This window comes from Heterocephalus glaber, unplaced genomic scaffold, assembly GCF_053883595.1.
Source record: "Heterocephalus glaber isolate CG9 unplaced genomic scaffold, H.glaber_assembly_v1.0 deba00001067, whole genome shotgun sequence".
NCBI lineage: Eukaryota > Metazoa > Chordata > Mammalia > Rodentia > Bathyergidae > Heterocephalus > Heterocephalus glaber.
Window position 1 is genome coordinate 5,015,375 of NW_028258187.1, and position 19,153 is coordinate 5,034,527.

General features: G+C 38.7%; 1 protein-coding gene across 2 annotated transcripts in view; it reads left to right on the forward strand.

Annotated features, from left to right (window-relative positions):
- Nucleotides 1–19,153, forward strand: part of Gpatch2 (G-patch domain containing 2) — a 171,754-nt gene that overhangs the window by 108,848 nt on the left and 43,753 nt on the right. For both annotated transcript variants that reach the window (XM_004867387.3, XM_021246418.2), the window contains exon 7: nt 13,564–13,603. In XM_004867387.3, coding sequence (XP_004867444.1) covers nt 13,564–13,603 — 40 coding nt within the window. The remainder of the gene's footprint in view (nt 1–13,563; nt 13,604–19,153) is intronic.

Consider the following 19,153-nt stretch of genomic DNA (forward strand, 5'->3'; position numbering starts at 1 on the left):
AAAAAAGTCCGTGTCTCACAGTAGGAAAACCAAGGAATTCATATCCTCTGGTCATACCAATAATTTCCAAGGAATTGCGGTCACCAGTAGTTTTGAAGGAGTCAACTTCCAGATTCCTTGCTTCCATCTATCAACTTCTTTCTTCAGAATAATCACTGGCCCTGATTGTTTGCAGATTCTTTCTTTGCACAATAAACTTTCTCCCACTTCAGAAAGAAAAACATACTCCCTTCTTATTCTTAGTTTGCTATTTAGTATAAAATCATCTTGAGTTCCAAAGAGACAGATATTGCAAATACCATACTAGTATTGCTCAGTGTTGATAGTCGATGACCACAGTAACAAAGCATTTTCTAAGCTGGGTAGTGGTCTCTGATTCAATTCTTGTAGCGTCTGGCACATTAGTAAAAATATTCAATCTAGAAATCATTGTGTGACTTTGGCACAAAACTTAAGAAGTTCAGCTAATCAAGTGACTGGCTGTTGTAACTAACCTCCTTTTATTTCCACTTAGCAATTTGTGCAACAGGATTTCTGAGCACTCAAATCTATAAAAATGAAAGATAGGGATAGATTTGATGCAAAAAGTCTTGTATTTTACAGTACATACAAGAAATAAATTTGGAGAAAAGCTTGTTAATGATGTTTTTCTAATAAAATTTTATTTTTTATGTTTAGCATTATCAAAATCTAGTTCTGCTGTTTAATTATTTAAATATAATTGGTAGCTATTGTAGACCTTAATAACTAATTGTTACCAACTACCAGCAACTGTTGTTAGCATTGATAACCTTTCAAAGTAATTTTTAGCTAAATAGTTTTACAATCACAGATTTTTTAAACTTTTGTGTATTTGTATATATACATGTATTTTTGTATAGAAGAATATGATAGGTAACTAATAAAGGCTTTGGAGCATCAAAATATATTAGTATAAATTCTTTGAGGAAGTGAATCAGAAATAAGAGTTTAAGGAGAAAAATTAACTGTGTAAAATTTCCAACTTTTAAAAAAGAGTGTATACTGTTTCTGCTTTTATATAAATGATGGTGAATATAAAATCCATAGTACTTTGATTCCAAAGTACATATTTAAAATAGTGGCGTAATAGTTTCATTTTAAAATATAATTGTATATAATCAGTAGAAAATTAAATCCTTTACAAATATTTACATTTGTGTTGAAAATTCTCTAGATGTCTTCATAAAAATGAGAACAATTTCTTAACTTATAAATCCCACTGTTTATAATGTATTTGAAACCTGTAAACCCCACTGTTACTTAGAATGCTTTCAGAAAAGAAGTACGGGAATATTCTACAAACCGCAGTGAGGTTGACCTATGTAACCGGAAACCCGCAAGTGGCAGTCTGAGGAGACGCAGGAGGCATTGACAGTGTCTGCCGTGACTTCCTCTGAGGGATTTTTGGTGCTTCCCCCCACTTCCCACCAGCATTCTTCTGTACAGCCTCTATTCTCCCTTTAGGTTTTTATTTCTGTTTAATTGCACCAGTCTTCATCTCTGTAATAATCATAATCAGGCATCATTATCTCTGGAAAACAATTCGAACATACATGCTTTATCTCCTTTCCAAGGGAAGAGGCAGTGTTGGAGACGGTGGTGTTCTTGAGGCCTCTCGAAGTACACAGCACCGTGCCTCTGTAGGAAATCAGAGCAGCTCAGGTCAAGATTGTAAGTTCTGCTGCTGGCTGGTGGAGGAAATTGTTCTTGAAGGCACCAACTGAATATTTGTTGAATATGATTGATAATGGGCTCAAGAGACAAGCGCACTAGAGCTAGAATGGGCCTTAGATGCTGTCCCGTCCACCTGCCTGGCTTTTAGAGATGAGAACTCACGGCTTAGAAAGACTCAGTCACTAGCTCCAGTTCACACTTAGTCACCAGCACAGACCCCCCCCAGAAAGAAGCGTGCCAGGGCCATCTCTGGATGACATGATGCATGTTGACTTTGTATTTTACTGACTTGGAGGGTGTGGAGTATCTTTCGGTGAGTTCCAAATGTTGTTTGAGTGGAAATGTTACTTTTCTATTTAGAGTGTATGAAAGCCCCAAGGAATATTACAAAGAATGATCTCTTAACATACTGAAAAATTTTTCTAAGTAGACCAAGGCACTGGATAGATGTTACTTCCTTCTGTATCCATGTAAGGACTGCAGTCAGAGGGTGTGGAGACAAGAAAACTAAAACCTAAAGTGTCTCTGTGGCTTGTTCTAGGTCACGTGGATCAAGAACTGAAGCCAGGCCCGGTGTTCCTCTATTACAGCTCAGAGTTAAAGGAGTGTGAACTCCAAGAGCTCATTATCATATCCCTCTGTTCTCCACGTTCTGAGCACCCTGTATTCATTCTTCTATCCTTGAACAGAATATTTTACTCTTCAATTTCTTTTTGTCATTTTATATCAGTTTTATGTGGCAATGTTTGATAGTCCAGGGAACAGAAAATTTCCCTCTAAGACAGTAATCAAGCTGGTCCATGTACTTTTCCATGTTACATGAAGTAGCCTGACGCTTGCATATAGGATAGGGAATATGTAGGTTAGCGGCTTTAGTGTAATCTGCATTGTGGTTTACCTCAGAGCTTGTAATAGAGATGCTGTAAGGAAGGTAAGAAACAGACTCTTGCTTACCAAATATTTTGAAACTCCTAACCGGATAATAAAGCAGTAACTGCCATTTTTATTCTGTTAATAATTCCTCTAATTCAGTGTTTATTTTGCTTTGGAAAATCCCCTCCAAAAACAGTCTGACATAGGAATACATAAAATATTTTCACTTGTTAGAATTTCAAGCTTAAAGTAGATTTTCATTATTAGGGCAAAATAGTGTACAGGCTTCGTAGCACACAGGGATTTTCAGTTTTGAATCCATGCATTTGGATGGTCACACAGTTAGCAAAGCTTGGTATGAAGCAGCCTAGAAATAACTGATGAGAAGAAGCCAGCTGCTGAGCCCGGCTGGGAGAAAGATGTGTTCAGAGTTAGAGGAACAACACCCAGCGGTGCTCAGCCCGGGATGCTCAGCTCCCCAAAAGCTCCCAACTTACCATAAACAAAGGGTGTAGCCGGCCAACACAGGTCTGGATAATTTCTATAAACTAACATTTTATACTGACCTCCATAATAGGAAACATTACAGTAATTGGTGAGCAGCTACCATTGCTGCACACATGTTGGAGTATGGAGTCGCTGTTTATACAGGTAAACATGTGCTCTGCACAAATGCTGAGAAGACTTCCAGAGCATCATAATTAAGATGATGCGATGATTTTAATAAAATAACACTTAACTTCCCTTTTAAATATCATCTGATAATTTTTCCTTGTAAGCAATATTGTAGCTAAAGTTCAACTATTAATAGCTGATAGGTTTCATTTAATACAAAGTATTGATCACAGAAAAATCAAATATTCATTAATTCAGTTCAAGATCTACACAAAGTGTGTCAAGAGCCTCAAATTAGCTACTGCAGAAAAAATAGTATCTAATTCATAAGTACAAATAACATTAAAGTTTGAAATTTAGAGTTTATTTTTCTGTTATCTTTCTGAATATGCAAATGTTAAAATCTGAGAAAATTAATATATTATTTCATTTTTAAAATACATTTTAGCATTAAACAGGGTTAGTTTTTATTCATGCATCCTTTCTTTAGGTAATCTCTAAATGTTTCAAAAATGTCTTCTTTTCTCTCTAACTTCTCCCTATTACTTAAGAGATACTAGTTTTTAAATAGAGATAAACATGATTTATTAATTGATTTTTCACTTGATACTGATATTTTGCTTTCATTTCATTTTTAAGTGGAAGATATGTACCTGAGGAATTGTATGTAGATAAAACTTGTTTTAAATGAACATAAGTAACTCATAATAATCCTATGATGAATTCCTTTACAAAGCATATACGCACCCCCTATTTTATCTTTTATGTAAATATCGAGTTTGCTTAGCACCAGATTTGCCTGGATTAAAGGTTATGTTCTTTGGGAATACTTCTGCACTTTGAAATTTAGCATCTATTGCTTTATAGCAAAAGTGGCTCTCACTCTAGATTGAGATAAATAAGATATACTGGATCAATTTCTCCCCTGATTTACTGTGATTCCCAGGGGTAAGTCACTTAGCTTACATGTCTTAATTTTTAGTTATAACATAATTATAATAGCAGTGCTTTATTTTTTACAAAGTGGCTGTGTAAAATACAGAAATATTATTACACTATGTATAAAACATTCCAAAATAATGATGGTGACACTTTATGTATTGTACAGTATATTTTATTTTTCAGAGCATTTTCAGATGTGTCACTATGTTGCTGTTTTTAATTCCTCCCTGAAGTCGGCATAGTGGGTAGATGTCCCCACTTAATTTGCCTTTCCTAAAGCCTAACTCCAATCAACCAAAAGTCTATTAAAAACCAAATATACTAAGCACTTATTGTGCATTTTGTAACAATTAAACTGTGAGGGAATCCTCTAAGTAGTACTCATTAGCACTAATTTTTTTACAGACATTTAGGAATCGAACGTAGTTGTTCCCCACAAAAACTCACAGAACAAAAGTTCACATATTACTGTATCCCACAGTGTACAACTGGGCGAAGAAAATTAACATTTATTTTAAACATCTGCCATGTGCCAGAATCTTAGTCTTATATAAGCTTCCCAGTACTGAAAGAAATTAATTTTTTTTTATACTTGAGGAAGCACTGAGACTTAGAAAATAAGAATAATTTGTTTTCAGCCACCTAACTGCCAAGTGCCAGAGCCTGTATCCAAACATGGTTCTTTCTCTTTAGCGTCCACACCAGTCTCAAGCTTCTGCATATTTATTTGTTTAGTAAAAGAAATGAAGTTTTTGAAAACCTCTTGAACATAATTTTAGAGTTGACTTCATGGAAAACTCAACCAAATGAAGAATATCTTTACCATCCTCATCTGCCCTGAGAACATAGAACCCCACAAGAATGTTCAAAGATCGCCCAGCCCCATGCCTTCATCCTTTTGCGTTCATGGGTGATAACTTGATGGTTGTTGTTGATGGCACTGTCCCATCCCCCCAGTCATTCCTTAACCACTCAATCAGAGGAGATTTGTAAGGTGTACTAGGTGCTGGGTGCTGGGTACTCTACAGTGTCCAGAACACTCATGATGCCTGTTCTCATGGTACGCATAGCCTGACAGAAGTAACAGACATTATTCAGCACACACTGAAACATATGATCATGCATTAGCACATACACGCATCGCTACAGGCTGGGGATGTAGCACAGGGGTAGTGTGCTTGCCTAGCTTGTGCAAGACCCTGAGTTCAATCCCCAGGATTGCCAAAAAACACGAATAAATAAAAGCACTCATATTACTGAGCTAAGTAAATCTTGTTCAAAATGAATTTAAACTAGACAGGGAGTCAAAAGCCATGAGATCTGTAGGGATGAAGAGAATCTGTGATGAGAAGAGCTTTTCAAGCAAAGGAAAAAAACATGTTCTGCATTCAAGAAAGTAAAAGACTGGAAAAGCAAGTTGGGCACAGAATGTGAAGGAAGAGTAAAGTATGTGCTAAGACTGGGAAGTCATGTTAAGGATTCTTTCTCCCAGAAGTAGTAAAAAGCCACTTAAGGTTTTGGTTTGTTTTTGTTTATTTGTTTACTCGGGGTGAATGAAACCCCTGTGAATTTCTACAGAGACATGTGTGGCTTCATCAGTTGCCACTCTCAGCTGAGGTTGCTACAAGACCTACTTGTTAGTTATGTGGCTTCTTAATGCATATCATCTTGTCCTGATTTTCATTTTCACTACTGGATCTATGAAACCCTGTATAAGCTATTGGGTTGGGAGTTTGGGTTATATTTCTACCTGAGCCTTTCTTTCTTTCTTTCTTTCTTTCTTTCTTTCTTTCTTTCTTTCTTTCTTTCTTTCTTTCTTTCTTTCTTTCTTTCTTTCTCTCTCTCTCTCTTCTTTCTTTTTTGTATATTTCTGTATACTTACAAGTCTGAATAATAAAATATTTGAGGTGTAGAGGGAAAGTATTTAGTATAAAAGATTATATACCACTTCCATAGTAAATTCCACTTTTCAATGATGCCCCATTTAGAAGAGTGCTATCCAGTAAATCTCTTTACAAATGATGAAAATGGTGTGAATACCTTTTACCCTACACTTACCTGCGATAGCTTTTCTCCTTGAGAGACCACTGTGGCGAGAGCTTGGTCAGGATGGTGGTCTTGCTCTCAGCAGGTGAGGAATAGATGACATAGTCTGTGTGGGCTTACTTCCTAGACATGCTGAACTGCATCTGCACCCTACAGGAAGACTGAACTTGGCAGCCACTTTCAGCCCCTCTGAGTTGTGAGGACAGACCATCCCTTGTGCCTCTGGGCCCAGCCATTCTCTGCAGTGGATCAGTTTCAAACTGTTCTGTGCTCCCTGCTCTCCAGTATCTCTTTCACTGTGAGTCTTCCTGTGAACCTCTTCTGGAATCTTGATTCCATTGTAAGTGAATGAAAATAAACATCCCTCCAACTCCATTCTCTCTCAGTGCACATTTTCTTTCTCTACCTGTATGTAAACTAGACTTGCTTTTAGGACCACTCAAAGGTATGGAGCAAAATACCTTTGTATTTGCATTTGCTTATTTTTTTACTACAAAGTAAATAAGTAACTTATTCTCAGTGCTATGCTAGGTTTTGGGTGCATAAAAGAAACTAGAAAACCACCTCTTTTTGCCAAAACAAGCCTGATACATACTAAACTGAAGGCAGCAAAAAGAGTGTGGTTAAGAATACAAGGTATAGATTCAAATTCTGATACTAGTACTTGCTAACATTGTGCCTTAGTCACTTTTTTTGTCCCTGGGACAAAATACCTGATACCCAGGATTAAAAGAGGAGGGATTTATTTTGGCTCATATTTCAGAATTTTCAGTCAATGACTGGCAGGATCAGACACAGAATCTGCATGATGAAAGGGCCTGCTGGGGAGGAAAGCTACTCACTTTATGTTAATTAAGAGGCAGAGAGAGAAAGGAGGAACCAGGGAAGGAGATAAACCCTTCCAAGTTATGCCATCAGTGACATACCTCTTCCTACCAGGCCCTAATTCCCAACAGTACATCCAATTCTAAACTCATCTGTGTATCAATCCACTGATGAATACAGTACCCTCATGATTCAATTATCTTCCAGAAGCCCTGCCTCTGAACACATGAGGCCCTGAGCAGACATTCCAGATCCAAACCAGAACATTCTGCTCCTGGCCCCCAAAGACTCCTGTGTATCTCTTTATGCAAAATGCATTTCATCCACATCTGAAGGTTGTCAAAAGTATCCACATTGCTGGAAAGTGCAAGCCCAAAGTCTCCTCTGAGACACAGGGCAAACTTTTAGCTGTGAGTCCCTGTAAAAATCAGAAAGTTAAATACTAACCACATACAATGGTGCAAGGTATACATTCTCATTTTGAAAAGGAGAAATAGGCAGATAGAAATTTGACCAAAGAAAGGCTGAAATCTAGGAGGGGAAACATTAAATCCTGTAGCACTCAGGGAAAGTTGTGGTGAGATGTGAGCTGAAGCTTAGCCTTCCCTGCAGTATTGCTGGTTCTGGCCCTCATTGTCTTTTTCTTGGGCTGGCTTTGCTCGGTGCCTGAGACTTTCCTCAAGTGTTCTGAATTCCAGACTTCTTAAACTTCCTAGAGTCTCCACTGCACTTTCACCTTCATTCTCATAGCTTCATGCACTGTCTGTCCTCTTGGGGACACTATCTGGTCTTCTAGGCTTTCTTATGAAATCTGGATGGAAGCCTTCACAACTCCACAACTCTTACATTCTGCATGTCCATAAAACCAGCACCATGGGGATAACAATGAAGTCTGCCACCAGTTTGAGCAGTTCCCAGGCCTTTTGGATCATGACTGCAGCTACCTCTGAGTGCCTGGATGGCTGAGCACTGTGAAATAAGTCTCAAAGAACAAATTCTCTAGGCAGCTCTTCTGGAGAAGACTGCCTTGGGCCTTCCTTCTTAAAAGAATATCTTTCACTGTAGTTTATCTACACCATTTTATACCTTTGAGCCTGTGTATTGTGGAATCTTGCTCATTCCTGAGATTCCCTCAGTGCATCTTTACTATTGTCCTGATGTACAATATTTGACTTCTTTTTAGTGCTGGTCTTTTCAGCAGTCACTCTCTCCTGTCTCCCAACTCTGCAGGTGCTCTTTCTGCTAAACTGAATTTTTTTTTTTTCAAATGGGATTTTTGCTTCTGATTCTCATAGTATATATTTTAAAAGCAGTGAATAGTATTCATGCCACAGCCTGAATGTTGGGCTGCCTTGAAATTTCTTCTGCTGGGTTAATTAGTATACTGCCTTTAAATTCAGTCTCCCAGAAAGTCTCAGGACATGAGCAAAATGTAGACAAATTTTCTGCCATACATGATCTCAAGTCCAAATGCCAATGGAGTCCTTACCCTCAACTGTAACCTCCTGAGCCTGGCTTTTAACTATCTGCATTTCTGTTAGTGTTTTCATCTTCTGAGTCTCTGACCAGAATCTTCTCCCATCCAGCTTGATTTACAGCATTCTAGGGCTTCTCTAGCCCACATTTCCAAACTCCTCTCACAAACCAATGCCAAAGCCTTTTGAACTACATGATTGGATAGTCATAGCAACAATACTACTTTTCTGGTACCAAAGTCTGTCTTAGTTACTTTTTTATCACTGGACAAAATACCTCACACTCAAAACTTCAAGGAGAAGATTTGTATTTTGACTCACATTTCAGAAGCCTCAGTTTATGGTGGGTAGGATCAAACGCAGAAGCAGCATGGTAGAAGGAGCTGCCTGTGAGCTCAGCTGCTCACTTCCTGTTGGCCAGGAAGAAGAGAGAGAAGGGAAGAGTCACATTCCCAGGGCCACAGCTCTTCCTACCAGGCCCCACCTCCCAACAGTACATCCAGCACTGAAATCATCTGTGATTAATCTATCTACTGATGAGTTCAGTGCCTCCATGATCCAATCACATTCCAAACCTCCAGGCACATGAGGCTTTGGACAGACATTCCAGATCCAAACCACACAGCGATCCTGAATAGCAATAGCATATTTTCATAAACTCCTCATAAGATTTGAGATGGGATGGTACCCAGCACATATGTAACATTCACTGGTGCTGGCAGTGTTTTTATACTGCTGTGTCTAATACTACTGCTACCATATTTTCTACAGGTACCACTACTACTACAAGTACGCTTATTATCAGTGTCCCTTCTGCAGGCATCTCTGATTTATGATCAGGAGAAATAAACACCTACAATATATGATTGCAGTGCCTGTAAGGGAGATATGTGCAGAGGAGGAGGCACCCAAATCTGCTGGAAGAATGAGACAGGCTACCCAAACCAGGTGCCCCCAGCCCTCTGTCAGTCCTGTAAGATATGCACAGGGGCTGACATTTTCCTCCCACACCTCATTGCTCCATCCAGATCGCTCCCCTTTTATCCTGGGGTAAAGGAGTAAGATGTTTCTTAGTTTGAGATTCATAGTACCACCACCCCTTTTCATTCGCCCCATTCACAGAGGCTTACGACACCTGAATTAGTCCTCCTGTCCTATTTAGTAACAACACATTGGGCCTGGGATTTAGCTCAGCGGTTCCGCCTCGCAAGCGCAAGGTCCCAAGTTCGATCCCTGGTACAAACACACACACACACACAAACACACACACATTTAGTGATTGGAATGCACGTAGACTTTCAAACCTGCATACTTAAGTTTGAATTCCAGGTCTACTTGGTTATGAAATCTTTGACAAGTCATTTAATCTGTCAGAGCCTGTTTCTCTGTTTGCAAAATGGGGTTGTTATCTACCTCTGGGGTGGTTTACAGATTAATGAGCACTGTCTGGCCTCCAGTTAGGGCTCGGGAAGTGTTAGGTGGTGTCCCATAGTCAGCAGCACAGGGGAGGCTTGGAAGGAGCCATATGTGCTCACACTCACCACAATTATTTTCCTCCTTGACTCCAACATTCTCGCCTCCATGCCACCTGAGGGACGCTCATCCTACTGACTGCCCTGGAGTAACCATTGTGCAGGACGACTGCGGTAGCTCTGAAATTCTTAGCTCTGCAGTATCACTTTCTTACCATCACCTAATGTGCTTCCACCTTTTTTCTTCCCTGCCATTCACTAGCCTTGTTCCTTAGATGCATTAGGACTGCTGTTAGCCAGATACGCCTTTCTTCACACCCCTTTTTCTGAGACTTAGGAGAAATGCTTTCTCTTTTGTCCAAAGCCAACTCTGACACCTATCTTTCTACTTGAAAAGCTTGGTTTCTTTCTAAGATCTTCTGTCGCTATCTACTATTTTTCAGTCTCTTCTTTTAATTTCCTACAACCCTACTATAGTCCCACTCCTGTCCCTCCCTGTCCCTCCACCTCACCCTCTCCCTCTCCGTGAAAGCCTAACTTCTAGAAAGGGTAGAGTATAGTGTACTCAGTCTGCTTTCTCACATCTCCCTCTTCCATACCTCACTCTGGCACTGTGATTCCTATTTCTTCCCACTCCTCTTCCTGGAACTTCCCATGGAAGTTCACCAGTGACCCCTTCACAAACACAGTGACAAATAAGGATAGGATAATCCAGCAGATTAGAGATTTCAACCAATTTCTAGAGGACGAAAGTGCTTGCAGTGTTGTAGCCACTGCAGCAGATAGAGTGTCAGTTTCCATGTCTTCTTGCCTAGGGGATGCCAGTTTACCCCTCCCTCCCTTGTAAAAGCTGAAGTTGTAAAAGCAGAGTGGGACATCGAGCAGAAATGGTAGTTCTCGCTTATCAAGTACACCAATCTGGGGAAAAAAAAACAAAGAAGACCACAGATGATAACCATTGGAGGTTCTCTTGTGAAGGGAAAATTGTGTAATCATCCTGTGCATAAACCTGTCCGTTACTCTTCTGATCCGATTTATATACCTTTGAGAATTGAATGGATAACTAAAGATCACCAGATACTTGAGAAAAGCCTCCAGTTAGAGACCAAAACAATCATCCACAAAGAGAGGTACCTGTTCCTCAAAAGATATCATTAAAAGAGATTGATACATATCTTAAAACTAAGTGTAGTAAAATGGTAATGATAGAACCTAGCTAGTGGATATATCATTCTAACATTCCTTCAACTTTACTGAGTATTTAAATTTTCTCTTCATAAATTTTGGGAAAAATTAGTAGAAGGGATGAAAGATAAAATAGGAGATAAAAAGGATGAAAAAATCAAAGATTTTAAAAATGTGAAGAGACATTCTATGTTCATGGGTTTGGAAAATTCAACACAGTAAAGATGTCACTTCTTCCCAAATTGATATTCTGGCTTTAAAGCAAGCAATTCCTATCAAAATCCTAGCAAGTTTTTTAAATAGATGTAGGCAAGATTATTTTAAAGACTATATGAAAAAGCAAAGGAAGTAGAATAACTAGAACCATTTTTAAAAGAGAATAACGTGGTAGGAGTCATGCTGCTAGATTACAAGACTGTGTACACACATAAACACACACACACAATATACATATATATATATTCTCCCATACCATGTGGTAATTGGCAGTGTTAGCCACACAAATCAATGGAAAAGAATAGTGAACCCACACAAGTATGGCCACACAAACAGACCCACACAAGCATGGCCAGTGGATTTCTTACAAAGGTGCAAAAACAAGTCAATGGAAGAAAGGTGGTCTTTTCTACAAAATCAAACCAGTTCTTCTGCAAAGAACCCTTATAAGAGGAAGAAAAGAAGCCACAGGCTAGGGGGAAATATTTGTAAGCCACATACCTCACAAAGGATTTGTATCCAGAATCTGAGAGCTGCTATAAACAGAGGACTGAGAATCTGCAGTTACAGGAAATGAGGTCCAGCAAAAGATAGAAAGGACACGTGTATGCCGTGAGGACAAAGAAAGTTCCAGGACAGGTCTGGACAGGGCATGTTGGGCGAGAGATTCCTGGGGACCAAAGAGAGGATGGCATGGGGGACAGATAACATTTCAGAAGGTTTTCTTTTAATATTTGAAAACAGTGTTAAGGATGTGACACCTCTCATAAAATAAGCTGGTGGGTACTTAAGAAAGCCAAAAAAGAAAGCAAAACAAATGTCAGCTTTCAGAGAAACAAAAGAAAAATGCAGCAGCAAAAAGTATCGACATAGTTATAATAATAATATTTTATTCATAACTGGTTTATCAAAGTGGTATTATATTTTGAAGTAAAGGGTTGGGAGCTATAAAAGAGCTAAACTTATCACACAAAAAATCAATCCTTAATATCTAAAAATCAATTAATTACAAAATAACAGAATTTTTTGAAAATACAGCATTATATTTTGGACCAGGAAAAGACTATGAGTGAACAGTGTTTTTTCTGGACAGAGTTTTGGAGTCAGGATAGAGGAACAAGTGACTGTTGTTTCTAGCCCTTTTCATTTTTGTGGGTTTTTTTAAACTGAGATACGCATTTGATATTTTTAAATGTTTAAAGCCCAAGGCATAATCCATCACAGAAGGGAAATATCTTGGTCAAGCTGTCAGTGGAACTAAGGGAATAATTTGTTTCCAGGTGGTAATGAATCCAGATGTCATTCACTAATACCAGTGAGTGTCCGCTCCCACATCAGTGGTGGAATCTGGCCTGCCAGGTCCTTTAACATAGACACTGTTCCCAGCCTTAGTGCCACCAAGGCTAGGGAACAGATGGAAGTCTCGGAGAGGACCTTGCCCTGTGAGCTTCCTGCCTGCTATAGCAGAGCACCAGGAACCACATGTGGGTGAGTCACCTACCCTTCAGACCCTCATTTCTGCCACTGGACATGAGAATAACCTTCCAGGGTTTGATGAGGAAGGGAAGTAGTGCATGTCATGTGCCTAAAAAGTATACAGATACTCAAAATTATGGCTCTTGAAATAGTAAATGACATTAGTGAAGTAGTAAAAGATCTCTGCATTTTCAATGTTGTTGAGTTGTTTTCAGCCAGAATTGTGATTGTTATAACTGAAAGAAATAGGTGGGGAGTATTTTCAGCTCATGGTCCAAATTGATCACCAAGGGCTTTTTCTGTTTCCTTGGAGCCCTGCTACAGAACAGAATAATCCTGTATTTTTAACTTTTTTATAGAACTCCAACAATCAAAAGGTCATAATTTGTTATAATGATGCTATAATTAAGTTGCAGTAAATGATAGCATTTGTAGATTTTATAACCAGGATTGATTCATAAAATGAATGCAGTCCCAGCAGTTTATGTTAACATAATTAAATGGAAATGTAATTCTAACTCAGTTTGCTTATTAAATTGAAAATTACTAGGTTATGAGCACTCTTACATTTCTGTCAAAATTGGTGTAAGTCTAAAATTACATGAAATATCCATTAAAATAAAGCATATTTAAGGCTCTGTTGCTGGTGGCGAATACATTTGTTGAAGCTCGCGCAGGTTGAGCAAGCGAGGCAGGTGCTTTCTCAGAAGTTGTGGCTAACACTTTTTTTCTTTCCTCTGCAGCCACTGGCTTAGCACTGGGGCTAGGACAGAGCATGGCCAGGTAAGGACCAGTCCCTTCCAAGGGAAGTTATTCTCTCAGATATTTATCTGTCTCCCTTAAAGATTAAGATCCCTGGCATATTTTACAGGGAACTCATTGCACCGGGGCTTAATTCACAGACCAAAGCATGATCCTCAATAAACCACAGCTTCCTTCACAGCCACATTCCGGAGTCACACCCATGAGCTCCACAGAAAGGCCTTGCAAGGCACTGGACTGTGGGGCTTCACTACTTATAAATCGTTTTCACAAAATTAAGGTAGTAAGGCAGTATATATGCTTTAAATTTAATTTGTATTTAAACATAAGATCAGCCAGCATGAGAATATTTTTATTGGCATTTAGAAAGTGGCAGTTGTTTCTTACAAGTTTACATTATGTCTCTAAATGAAGTCTTTGAAATCTCTCACTGGTATTCATGACAGCACAGCGATTAGTTGACTGCACAAGAACTTGATGTTCATTTCACGTGTCTTCACGTATTAAACAAGTAGTGTTCCTTCTTTGTACCTTAGCAAGCTAAGGTAATTTAGGGCTGAAATCTGTGGTAAGTTTTAAAATATAAACATTTAAGGGTTTGAATCCTTACAAGATTTTTTTCCTATTAGAATTATAAAAGTTGTTTTTTAATGAGGTGATCTATAAGAAAGCATACTTTTAAAATGCATGAGAGGCTGGGAATTTAGCTCAGTGGTTCCACCACCTGCCTCACAAGTGCAAGGACCCTAGTTCAATACCTGGTACCAAAAAAAAAAAAAAAAAGAAAAAGAAAACAACTAAAATGCATGAGAATGATAAACCGCAAATTCCTAGAGATCATTTCTTTGTGGGAGTCAGACTTGGTAATGGTGATTGATAACATTACTCTATTGGAGATGTTTGATGTCTGAAACGGGGTATCAGTTTCAAAACTGGGTGCAAATGCCCTAGTCCCCTTGACTTATAAAGTGCCACAGTCTTCATTATAAACCTATACCAGTGATGGCGAACCTTTTAGAGACAAGTGCCCAGACTGCCATCCAAAGTCCACTTATTTATCACAAAGAGCCAGCAATGCAATTAAGAATACTGAGGTTTTAGTTTTGAAAAAACAACTCATACATCAACATCTTTTGTCTTAAAAGAAAAACAAATAACATCCGTGCCATAGGTTCACCACCACTGACCTATACTTTTTGCTTGCAAATTCAAATTCAGTTGTATTGTTTTTGTTATCGTGCCTTTTCCCATGAGAGTAATTTGCCCCTGAGACTTCTCACATTAATATAGAATGTTTACTCCTCTTCTTATGAATTTGGAACCTAAGCCATCACATTCATAAGGTGTTTATCTTATTGTTCAGAGTGCAAAACTTAGACATTCTGCTTTCCCCAGGGTTCATTACAGTGTTTACAGTTAGACTCTGCTTATAATGCCTGTACAGAGTTGCATCTGGATATAGTGTGTCACCAAAAATGATTTTTAAAGCTCATTCACTACCCTTCAGATTGTGAGAAATATTAATATGATGTTATAAATTCATGCTTTTGATTACTGTGTATAATTTAAGCTTTGGCTTCCAGCCAAGCTTTATTGCACGGTTAAAAATTAACTCATGGCTTGGGCTGTGGATGTAGCTCAGTGGGAGAGCTCTTGGTGAGCATGTGTAATGCCTTCCTTTCAATCTCCAGCACCTTCTAAAGAAAAAAAAAACAAGTATAGTAGCTAATAACTGTTATTGTAGAGAAGGAATCCAGGGCCTCACACATGCTGAGCAAGCCTTCTACTACTGAGCTACACCCCAGCTCCTTTGTAATCTTTTTAAATTTTATAATCTTTTTTAACCAGTGTTTAAATCAGCCTTTTGCTTAAACTTTGGGTGTACCGTTTCAGATTTTTATCTTGAAGTGACAAGTTATTCAGCAGTAAATACAGATAACTTCTTTACTTGGAGTAGTTACGTCCCATAAAGTAGAAGCAAAACTAAAGTACTGCACATTGGACCAGTGTTCTTAGGGGAAACACAGGGTTAGGTTCCTTCCAGTCTCCTCCTAAGATCTTCACCAAGGAATCGATGTATGGCCTTGTTTTATGGGCATTTGGTTTCAGGATGCCTTATTTAGTTTACAAGTCTTTGGTTCGCTAATACTGAGCTAAGGGTACACAGCACCATAATTCATATGTGAACAAGGCTTACCTAATGTGCAGGATTTCTCTGCATGGCCCATCAGCCTCTGGGCTGGAATCACTAGGCAACACTTCAACACTGTGCTTGAGGGCCACTGTAGATAGTGAGGTCACCCACAAAAGCACAGCAATGCAAGAAGCACAGTGCTGGGGCCCCACCAAAACCCCCACTTGTTTACAGCCTGAGAACTGAAACAGGACAGAGTGTCCCCAGGGACCTCAGCCAGGAACACGCTTTGGGGGTGTCTCAGATGCAGGCACATGCCTGCAAACAGCTTCAAAGACACCTGAAGCATTGATTTTTGTGTTACAAATACATTTTAGCAAGTAGAGGAATGCACAAGTATGGACTCTGTGAGTAGCGAAGACCAGCTGTGCATAAGTATATAAATAAATACACACTACCTACATTTTGAGAGATCATTGTTTCTTAGTTCAACTTAGACCTAACTATAGCACAGCACACTGTTGGCTAAACCTGAATCCCAGGAATGAAACAAAACCATAAAGAATTATGAAAACCCTCAATGTATTGTTGAATGAATTAGTCTTATCATGCATGATCACCTTTTATTTTTCTTACAGCAACTTACCAACTTAAGGTCATGATTTTTAACCCCACTTTTTAAAAAACTACTCTTCACTACTTCTCCCCATTTTATGACTTCTTTCTTGCTGTTTTTTAGTGCTGAACCCCATTTCCATTTATGTCCTGCGTGGAGATCATGCCTTCATTACACATTTATTAAAAGCTTATCACCATTACATACTCTCTGTATTCACGAGATGTATTTGTGAAAAACCAGATGGCTTTCCCCCTAAGATAGTTGTAGTCTGGGCAGGAAAACAGAAATTAGTGTATGTTGATAAATATTTGAGAAAACCAGAGACAGAGTTATGAAGGCCATGAAAGAGAAATCCCAAAGTCAGTTCAGAAGTGGAAGGAAGTGGGGAGATGTGTATGACACATTTGTGGAGAGTGTGTGTGTGTGTGTGTGTGTGTGTGTTGTTAAATCCTGACACTGTGCCTTCTGGAGCGTCTATGGTTTGACATACTGACTGAGTTTACACTTGTCTTAGTGAGTCATCATTCATAGTTTAGCTGTAACTCTCCTTTTTATGCTGAGGACGCTGAAAGGCGAACTGTGAAGTGTGTGCACATTGTCTTACAGATGTTTGAGGAATCAGCTGAGAAGGAGCTGCCAGTTGAGATGCTCCTGAGCCTGAATGCCTTGTCCAGATGGGGTCAATGCTAGGGCCTAAGAATTCTGCTCTTTGCTTCCCCCTCTTGTGGCAGGGACTTGAGACTTTTAATAATCTTGAAAACCATCACAAGTAGCAACAGGATTCTTAGTTCCCTTTCTGTAGCAATAACAACTATTATCCACGAGGAACCCTTCTGCCTGGTTTAATTCAGCAGATTTTAAATTGTGTGGCTAGATTTTACATTTATGGATTTTAATGTAATTCTTATATGAGTCATTTTTTAATATACATCTGCAGGTCACTAATAAGGGAATTGTATCTCCGTTTGGCCTAAGTCCAGCAATCTGAAAGATGGAAGGTAAGAAGCACTTCGAACCATATTCAGAAATTCTAGTTTTTAATCAGAGATGACATTAATTGAGTCAGAACCCTAAAAGTGACCTCACTTGTGACACTGATAGAGTCCCAGAAACAGAACAGTTACCAGTAAGAATTTCTCAGAATCTGATGGGCTGCTTTTGCTCAGATGAACAAAGAGCAAGAATTTCTATTTCTTTTATTGTGAATCCATAATCAGATTTCATCTTTTTTAGAAATGTGTTGGGAGTCTTCCAAATACAAATATATTTTCAGTTCTAGTAACATCCTGATTTTTGTCATGGCTGCCCTTTATAAGAGCCAGTTCATGTATTAACTTGTTAGATTCATGTCCCAGACATCTGAGTCTGTGTCTTTTCTCTGAACTTCATGTTCAAGTTGCAGAGACACTGTCAGATTTATAATTTCGTTGACAAGCTGAGGTAGTTTTGTCAATAGCTTTTTCATGTAGATGCACTGCATTAAATAATTCCCATGTCTGTCTCTTCTTTTATACAAAGTCCATCAAAACCATTGATTTGAAGAAGTAAACACGTTTTCATGGGAGTCTAACAGTGGAGCTGGAACACACAGTTCGGAGGAGATGCCCTCTCATGTATGTTCCTCTAGGTCAGTGGTGGCAAATCCACGGCACTCACTGTGCCACAGCCCGCTGTTTCTTATCATTGAGAGCTCTGAAAGGTTCACCATCACTGGTCTGGGTGGCAGCTTCTCTGAGAACCATCTAGACCAACAGATTTCACTCACTACAGTTGCATTTTGCAAAACTAAACTACTACGGAGTCATTTCTTATTTCAGGACACTGTATTTGAGATTTTGAACTGTTTAAACTGTTTTAACCCAAACTTAGGAAAAATGTGCAAATATCTGTGATTTATCTTAGAATTTGAAAAGTTAATTAACTACCATTAATTTAAGACAGAGGTAGAGATTTTATCATCTTTCCTCTAGCTATCTGTGTCACAAATGTTGGTTTGTATATATGTTCTTAAAGGCACTAGACTTAGAAATGCCAAAGTAATTATATTTTTTTTATTTTCAGAAGCAATTTATGTTCATGGTACGAAGTGTTTCTAAATTGAAACACTTTCAGATTAACGGACTTAAGATAAATGCTTGCTATTTTCTATTAGTAGTAATAATGAGATATGGCTTCAGCTACTTATCAGATACCAGGTCTCACTTCCTATTTCATTACCTCATTCATTCATTCATTCCACAAATATTTATTGAGCACTGAAAATATTGTAGATGCAGTGGGGAACCCTGGTGATGCAGGAGAATTGAGTATGTGAAGCAGCGGGCCAGAGATGAGGGAGAGCAGGCTATATACCTGAACTAGAAGGTCCTTAGGGCTGGGACCTATCACTCAGAAGTAAGGAGGTCAGGAGACAGGGTGGGGGAAGCATGGTAAATTCACACTTAAGAGATACAATCAGATTATAAAGGTCCATGAAAGCCTTTACATTGTGGGTTTTATCTCAAGAGATAAAATTCGTTTTAGAAAGCTTATTTTGGCTGCAACGTAAAGAGGGAAGTAAGGGAGTGTGGTTGGAGAAGGCCACTTGAGAGGTCCATTCAGGTCAGGAGGAGAGCAGCAGCAATGGGGATGGATGGGAGGAAGTGGGTGTTTAGGAGAAGTTTGAGATACGTTCATAGTTAAGACCTTCTTGAAAGAATAATCTAGCTATATTCTTGGTGATCAAAGATGTTTTACTTCTCAATAAGGATGAAATAAATGAGTAATAGATTCTAAATGGTGCCAGTAAACAGTTCCAATCAATTCTCCTTCATTAAAA